This window comes from Seriola dumerili, unplaced genomic scaffold (genome assembly GCF_002260705.1).
Source record: "Seriola dumerili isolate Sdu_G_001 unplaced genomic scaffold, Sdu_1.0 BDQW01000121.1, whole genome shotgun sequence".
Taxonomy (NCBI): Eukaryota; Metazoa; Chordata; class Actinopteri; order Carangiformes; family Carangidae; genus Seriola; species Seriola dumerili.
The window spans coordinates 1,519,336-1,528,034 of NW_019174376.1; the positions used below are offsets into that span (position 1 = coordinate 1,519,336).

General features: G+C 39.6%; 2 protein-coding genes across 2 annotated transcripts in view; one reads left to right on the plus strand and one right to left on the minus strand.

Moving 5' to 3' along the window:
- Positions 1 to 8,316, minus strand: part of poc1a (POC1 centriolar protein A) — a 41,295-nt gene extending 32,979 nt beyond the window's left edge. Inside the window, exons 1-6 of the mRNA XM_022748258.1 lie at positions 8,175 to 8,316; positions 4,476 to 4,560; positions 4,169 to 4,340; positions 3,784 to 3,963; positions 3,397 to 3,504; positions 2,788 to 2,922 (exon numbers count right to left, since the gene is read on the minus strand). Of these exons, the coding sequence (XP_022603979.1) occupies positions 2,788 to 2,922; positions 3,397 to 3,504; positions 3,784 to 3,963; positions 4,169 to 4,340; positions 4,476 to 4,560; positions 8,175 to 8,189 (695 nt within the window). The 5' untranslated portion in view covers positions 8,190 to 8,316. The remainder of the gene's footprint in view (positions 1 to 2,787; positions 2,923 to 3,396; positions 3,505 to 3,783; positions 3,964 to 4,168; positions 4,341 to 4,475; positions 4,561 to 8,174) is intronic.
- Positions 5,878 to 6,635, plus strand: b9d2 (B9 domain containing 2). Its single transcript, XM_022748257.1, has one exon. The coding sequence runs from the start codon at positions 5,986 to 5,988 to the stop codon at positions 6,511 to 6,513; it is 528 nt and encodes a 175-aa protein (XP_022603978.1). The 5' UTR covers positions 5,878 to 5,985; the 3' UTR covers positions 6,514 to 6,635.
- Positions 8,317 to 8,699: the final 383 nt, after the last annotated feature.

The window sequence follows — 8,699 nt, forward strand, 5'->3', positions numbered from 1 at the left end:
TCATCACGGAGCCAAAAAGAACAACAACAGAAACGGAGACAGCGCAGGAGATGACAAATTTGGAGGTGTGAAGAGAGAAGGGGGGAAAAAAATGAGTTTTTTTACTTGACAAAGAGAACAGTCTTGGCAAATGGCTGGAGAGCAACACAGGTGACACAGACAAAAAAAGACAAGAATGAGAGACAGGCAATGTGTACAGAGGCATAGATAAACAGACGGACCACATGTGGTACTGGCAAGCCACTGATTTCCACAACTAGCCAGCAAGCCAGTTCATCAGCTGTTCAAACAAACCGATACAGTCAGCGAGCCGTCCGGCCAACTAGTCCAGCCGGCCAAAATGAGAGTACATTGGAGAAAGGGAGGAGGTAGGGGCAAATAGAGAAGAAAAAGAGGAAAGTGATGGTGGCAACACTGAAACATCCCCAGAACACGAGGACATTAAGAGAGGCGTGTTAAAGTCAGAGAAAAAGGACGGGACGGAAACAGAGAGGAGGATAAAGAGAAGAAGAGGAGGAGAGGATCCAGAGGAATGGAGGCAGAAACACAGTTCTGTTTCCTTCCAACAACCCTGAGATGAGTCATCATGAGTGGGCTGCCCGCTCGCCTGGCAAGTACTAAAATACACCGCATACAAAAAAAAGCATCATACACACACACTCACACACATACACACTTCAGAGAATCAAACATGCACAAAGGAGATGTCAAACACAGTCACACATAACTGTCCACACTGAACCCTCGACACAAACACACACACACACACAAAATAAATGGCAATAAATACACAAACTCAGAAACAGCAGAGCAGAGTACAGACATGACCTATCGTGATCATGACCGGGTAAACTGCGCAGTTAGGCCTGCAGGATATGTAAATGGTATTGGTGTGCTCATGTGTGTGTTTGTGTGTGTCTACCTGGTGTCCATGCAGTGTATACAGTAGTTTGCCCTCTACAAGGTCCAGTATCTTCACAGTGGAATCGCTGGACGCAGTGATGAGGAAATTACCAGCCGTGTGGAAAGACAAGCTGTTAACCACACCACTGTGGACTGGAAAACAAACAAACAAAACACACACACACACACACACTTTATAACTGACTGAACTGAAGTTTATTCTTCTGCAATTTAAGACTTAAGTTGTAAAAACCACATCAGACTCCTGTGAAATAACATGGAATCATTAAACATCATTGAGATCAAAATAATGACAATTAAATTGATTATGACGAGGGCTGCAACTAATGATTTTTTCATTATCGATTAATCTGCAAATTACTTCTTGATTAATACTTTGGTCTGTAAAACTTGCATTGTTGCATCCAGCAACAGTCCAATACCCTAAAAATATTTAATCTAATGTAAGAATTATATATCACAAATATAAGATAAAAAAATATATTGTTGGTCACACTTAAACATAAGTAATTCTATACTTTATTGATTCTAGCAGGGCGTTTTTTTTTTTCTTGTTTCCTCTCTTTACAGGAAGTCAAAGGACTTGATCGATTACGTCCAGCACCTCAGTTACTGTTACGAGTACACTGTCTTGCTCAAGGACACTTCAGCAGGCCAGATGCTTGCTAGCATGAATGCCTTGATCCCACTGCTGCACATCACGCCACCCTAGTTGCTGTGTAACTTGAGAATGGCTTACCATCAGGTTTACGTTAGTATAGTAGCCTATACCGAATAATCTAAAGTTCCTCAGGCTTGAAATGATTCTAACATGTGGTGAATGGGTTCTTGGTGGAGACAAATGAGGACAGCAGCAGACATTTAACAAACAACATGGTCCCTCTGCTGGCTGCAAGATGCTATGACACATTCTTATATGGCTTAGGTTCATGCAAGGATACAATGCAGGATAAACACTACAATAAAACACAAAGCCAGGTGAATTAACCGCTCAACAGCAAGTTAAGACGGCTAAAAGAAAACTAAACATCCTGCACCATACTGACTATTCATACATAACCCCTTACAGAAGCAGTATTCAGAGGATTTTCTAATCGGGAGGTTTAAAGCCTACATTATGAACATTTATCTGCAATTGTTTGCAAATATTAATAATTCTCATGGGTATCTAACAGTGACCGCACCACATTTTAACCACAAATGTAACACTTTAGGCTGGCTAAAAAGGTAATTAACTACAGCATGTGAAGTGCAGCACTGTGGAGAGAAGGGGAGAGCAGAGGAGAGGAGAGGAAAAGCTTTTATCTTCATGCTCAATCTCCTCAGACAGATGTGATTATCCATTATTAGATCTCACAGCTTAAATCCATTTAAGAGAGCTGATTAGAACAATCAGACTGAGTACCAGACTAACAAAAAGGCATCAACATTTGCTTTATTGAATATGCAAGAAATCATGAATCTTTATTACCACTTTAATCACAAACTTTAAAGCTTAATTTTATCTTGGTGTTATTTCAGTTATTTGTTGTAAACCTCAGCTGCATTCTTCACTGTGTTTAAAGGTGAGGCTCTACTTTAGCTGGTGGTATTGGATGTCAAGAGTTGCCATATTAGCCCTTCCATTGGGTTCGGGAAAAGCAGCATACATCCAACCCTAATATATAAGGTATAAGGTATCGGGATTGGCTTAATTTAAAGTCTTGAAACAAAAAAAATGTAGCAAATGCTTGTCTTCAAGGTCGATGTGGTTGTTATTTATTAAAGCAAATAACAACTTTGCATTAAAGCTACAAATGTGTTTTGTTTGAATGCAAATTGTGGTTTTGCTGTAGTAAATGACTTCATTGTAAGCAATGTAACCTTTCTGAGGTGTCTTTACCTTGGTAGTGTTGTAGCATCTTATGGGATCTGATGTCCCACACCTTAACCGAGTTGTCAGTACTGGCAGCAGCAATGCAAGTTCCACTGGGATGGAAATCCACATGGTTTGCATAACTTGGGAGAAAGGACATATGAGATTTAGTGAAATTAGGCATTTGGTCAAGTTTTTACAGTGCTTACTCTGACACATCCATAAAAGAAAATGTATTACTTTGAATATTTTTTACATAATTCAACTAAAATCAAAAACAGTCTACATATGACGCTTTTAGCTGATGCTTTAGGAGAAGCTTTTAATCAGTGAGCAGGTGTTCAGTGCCTTGGTCAGCAGAATTTTAACAAGAGGACACATGATTATGGGGCCTGCCATCTTTTTTGTCACTCTGCATTTATAAAAAAAAAAAACAACTACAATGACATCATCTAAAATGATCATATTGCTCACCATCCACCAAACCAAAAAACACTACATTACCTACAGTACATAATGCTATAAATCCTATACTTTCTACAAAAAATACCAGGTGAAAGGTGGCTCTCTTTTGGTTACTGCATTTCTTTCTCCCACACACATGTACACACACTCACCCAGCATGTTCATAGAAAGAATGAATACAGTCTCTGCTGTTCTTGTCCCACAGCTTTATAGTCTTATCATCACTGGACGACACAATCAAACGATCGTCTGGAGAAAACCTGCAGGAAATACATTTTTGTAAATCAAAATTGAAAATTTTAAATTGTAAATTGAAAACTGGCCATAAGCCAAGTCTCCAGCTACAATTTTGGTAATGACATGTATTCATTTACGCTATAAAACAATTCAGAAATGTATAGAATATTTGTATATTCAAATGTAAATGCAATAAATAAAACAAACAATAGAATAAGTCAAAATATCTGCAGTAATAAATTAGAACTAATTGTTAACACTTATTGTATAATTGTATGTGTATGTGTATGTGTGCATCGTACTTAGCACAGCGGACCCAGTTGATGTGTTGGTTTAGAGAGAACAGGAACTTTTGCCTGTGGACCATCCACACTTTGATGGTCTTGTCGTCAGAGGCTGTGACCAGAGTTTGTCCATCACCAGAAAAGTTAACACTGCGCACAGTAGCCGTGTGAGCCCTGAAAACTGTTGACTCAGCCTTCCTGTAAACGCATGCAAACACCAAGACAACACTTAAGTTTAAGAGAACAATCAAACCCAGTGGGTGTTCTGCAATGTGTGCCTTCCTCCGTACTGGCAGAAGCAGTAGAAAAACTGTATTCAGCAAAACTGTCTAGTTTTGTTGCTTTTATGAGCCAGCATCATTGACCTTTGTGGGGGCTTTCTAACAGATAACAGATAACTTACATGCTGGGCACCCAAAGACGTACAGTCTTGTCTCTGGAGGCGGAGGCCACCAGGTGGCCAGAGGGAGAAAACTGAACAGAGGTGACAGCATCTTTGTGTCCATCAAAGCGATACGCTCGCATTTGAGGTTTCATGTTCCAGATCATCACACAGGAGTCCATGGAGCCTGTGGCTGGTGGAGGAAGTGGAACAAGTGAATTAAGTAAACACACAGAATAAAAATACACACAAAATAAAAAAGACAACAGCGACGCAGACGCCACAGTCAGACAAACACAAAGACAGAGAAGGAAGTAGTAGTAATTACCAATCTGTTTCATGTTGCAGCTGAAGTCCACACTTGTCACAGTGTCCCTGTGACCCTTGAAATGTCTCTCTAGGGTTGGATCAGACTACGTGAACAAAGAGACAGAGAGATTGTTTGCAGCAGTGACATATTAAAGCCAGTGAAAACTTGGTTTCAAATGTTAAGTATTCTACAATTAAACATTCAAACATTCAATATTTAAAAAACTTCACCCTTGTGTATCATTTATTAAGAGTTTAACACTCAAAAACTGTTTATGTACTTCTTTCTGGACTGTGTGGGTGTGTGACATAATTGACAGTTTGTCAGCAAGTAATGCAATAATGCTGGTAAAATACACATACTGAGAACTGTCATAAAAATGCTACTGTGAATCCAGCTGCATATATTATGTAGCCAAAAGTATTAGGACGCCTGAACAAAGTATGTGCTCACTCAAAGATAGGTCTTTCTTCACTGAAGACAGGGACTGTTAATGCACTGTTACTTTTTATTTCATGAACTTAAAAATAGAAAAAAAATTAACTAATTGTAATTATGGCATGTGCAAAAGCTTGGACAACATTTAGCACAAGCTGAGACTTTTGGAGCAGCCCTCACAGTCCCCTGACTAGTACAAAAATGTGTGGATAGATTTTAAACATGCTGTGTGTGCAAAACAGCCTAAAGATATCTCACAACTTGAAGTGATTACCAAGGAAGAGGGGGAAAATTCATGAATCCAGAATAGAAAGTCTCTTTGCTGGCTAGAAAGTGTTTGCAAGATGTGATATCTGCCGAAAGGGGGTATCAAAGTACTGACTTAGCAGGGTGCACAAACTTTTGCAGATGCCACAATTACTGTTTTTCTTGTAATTTGCCCAGGGATGGCCAAAATTTTTGCATTCAAACGTATGGTGAATTTTCTGCTACAAAAAGATCTAGTGAAAGTTGGAGGCACTACAACCGTGGAGCGGCGCTGTTTCGCAGTGTACTGGTTCTAGAATCCAAAGCCGATATAAACTCTAGAGAAACCAACAAATTAACACTCGTTTTTAGTTTAGCAGTGAAGCTGCTAAGTCATCCTCAGTGTTTCATTATGAGGAATTAACACGAAGTGTTGTAGTATTTTGTGTCCAGTTCACGGGTTTTCTTCTATAAACGATGCCGTACAAGGAAACAAGTCAAACACTGGACAAAATCCCCTGCACTTAGCTTGTCAGGCACCAGTTCCTACCGTGAGCCTCCACCAATTAAAATAGCTCTTTTTCACGTATACTGTAAAAACTAACATTAATATGGCACACGTTGGGCTTTGGTGTTTATCAACCTATTTAAAAATGTGGGATGTGCAAGCAGCCTGACAGGAAGTGCTGCCTGAGAGGCGAAACGGAGGGTATACGACAGCACAGTAAATCAGGCTGAGTTACCAAGGAGACGAGAGCTGTGAAGCTAATCACAGCTAGCAGTTAAACTCGGAGAAAGAGGACTTTCGGTGCCGCATGTATTTGTGTAAGGGGACATTTGTGACATGGCAGAGCTGCATATTATCGGCCAGATCGTCGGGGCCAGTGGGTTCCCGCAGAACAGCCTGTTTTGCAAATGGGGAGTTCATACGGGAGGAGCATGGCGTCTTCTGTCCGGGCTGAAGGAGGGTCAGACCCAGGTGGATATACCCCAAATCGGAGACATGGCGTACTGGAGTCACCCGATTGATCTGCACTACGCGACAAAGGGACTTCAAGGCTGGCCGAAGCTTCATCTTCAAGTTTGGCACCAGGACTCTTTCGGGCGCTGCCAGTTGTACGGGTACGGATACTGCCACATCCCGTCTAGCCCCGGACATCATCGGATAAGCTGTGTGACTTGGAGGCCGCTCGGATCCTGGCAGGAGCAGTTGGCACAAATGTTTGTCGGCGGAGGACCACAGCTCCGCAGCCCGGACCTCATATACAACGGGGCGGACAGATACAGACTGCAAACCGAAGCCATGGGGACTGTGGAGCTGGAGCTAGGCGTTATCATGAGACACTTCGACAAACATGGCGTCGAGAGTTAACACTGTGGAGTGAAGGGGATTTTTAGGAAAGATGTGATGGATTGTATTTTGTGTAGGCGGGGATCCTTCACGTTTTAATCAAAGCTTTGTACTTTTTTATAAGTTGCGTTTGTGTTTTTATATTCTATATATGTAAATAAATACATTTAAAAAAAATCTATGACGAAGTTTGTTCCACATTGCTGTCATTTCCGGAGAAAATCAATAAAAGTCACACCACAAAGTAATCAGAGAAGAGTGCAATGGTTAGTCGTTTAAGTGATTAGTCACTTTACATAAAATTATACGTCAACTATTTTGCTATTCAAATACTAATTTCTTTCCATTTCTAAGCAGAAATGTAATGTATTTTCTATTTATAGCTCTATGAGAATTTGATACTTCTCTTTATAAAGATAGCAAATTGAATATCTTTGGATTCTGGACAATTGATCAGACAAAACAGATAAAGGTGTCACATTGGTCTGTGGGAAATTAATGGGCGTTTCTCACCGTTTTCAAGCATTTTATAGACAAAACAATCCATCAATAAAATAATCAGCGGATTAATCAATTATGAAAATAGTTGTTATTTGCAAAGCTAAAGCAGATAATTCACAAATTTTCATCCTCATCTCTTGATAACCAAAAAAGTTCTTAAAATGTAATATTCAAATTGTTTTGGCCATTAAGACTCCCTCCAATGTACTGCTAGCTCATCATCTCCATGGGCAACATGATTTTGAGTTGTACAATTATCTGATTATTCGTGCAATTTTCCTTGGGATTTGAAGTTGATTTCTCTCCTAAATTTTGGTACACACATTCTTATGACTTTCACTTGTTGCTATATATATATATTATTAATATATATATATATATACATTCTGCAACTCATTTGCTGAACATTTTCAGAAATAGTTTCAGGTGCACCTTACACTGTTTATGTCAAAAATAAATAAAAAATTAACCCAAAAATTTACTGAGATTTATGTTGAGTGTTTGTCTACTAATAAAAACAAGCATGATTACTTGAAAATCTGAAAGAAACGTATCAAATGTCTAACTACAACCTAAATATGACACATAATCAGCATGCATGAAGTGAAAGTGAGACACCAAAGCACAATTTACTGCAGTGAGACAATGTAGTTACTTTTACATTATTTAACATACAACCTCCACAAGCTATCTTCATTACACGTGTAAATGTGTAGATTGCAATAATCATTTAGAAGGAGTTGTTCAGTAGACCCTAAGGTGATTAACCTGGGGTCGGTATTGCACATGGACAGCCTTGCAACATTTAAGATATTTTTGAAAACACAAAATGAATATTTTTGGCATGATTAACCCCCTAGTCTCAGAGTGACCTATTTCATCCACAGAGCTGGCAATTACTGATTCACCCACTACATCAAAACAGTGTCTGAAATAACTTGAGACACCGCATTGAGGCCAGATACAACAAGAGTGAAATTGTTACAAGTAGGACTAAGAATAGAGTAAATTATGCTCAAGAGAAAGTTCCAATTTCATGTCAAAAATAATCGTTTATTCCTATGAATCTCCTGTTTCTTCCTAACTTTTACTATTAATAAAGTGGTCAGTGTGAAACCCCCAGTACGAAACGCACTTCAGCTCCGTGGTTGAAGTAACAAGTGCCAGGCAGCTAAACTCACCAATGCAGAAGTCATCTTTCCTAAATTCGTTGACCCGGTAAGAGGGACTTGTTGCTGTTCTGACCGTCACAACCGAAATACAACGGGGCTCCACTTCTTTACTAGGACGAATAAGAATGATGATATAGTCCTGCTAGCTAACCGGTCGGCTAATGCTATCTTACAACTAGCTGGTAGCTGCTGACAACAACAAAGTTCAGTTTACGCGCCGCGATTGGGCGCTGAGCATCAGTCAGACTTCTTAAAGGGAAAGTTGCACCGTTAGCGTTTGTGTCGACAAAACAATCGCTGCCACGCTGATAATATAGTACAAGTATGGTAACATACAACGATATGCTGCTGGAAAAACAGGTTAATTAATCAATTAATCCATCTAGATAATCGATTGAAGTTCTTGATACAGGCCGTTTTAACGTGTAGTGACGCATCGTTACCACCAAGTGTCAGGAGTGTAGCACTAATTGAAAATCTCTCTTATCGAAGATGCAGTAGCTGTATCAAAGATTTGGAAATGAGTTTTATATC

Excerpts from the sequence above, each read along its gene's own strand:
- b9d2 (XM_022748257.1), top strand. The coding sequence starts at position 5,986 with ATGGCAGAGCTGCATATTATCGGCCAGATCGTCGGGGCCAGTGGGTTC.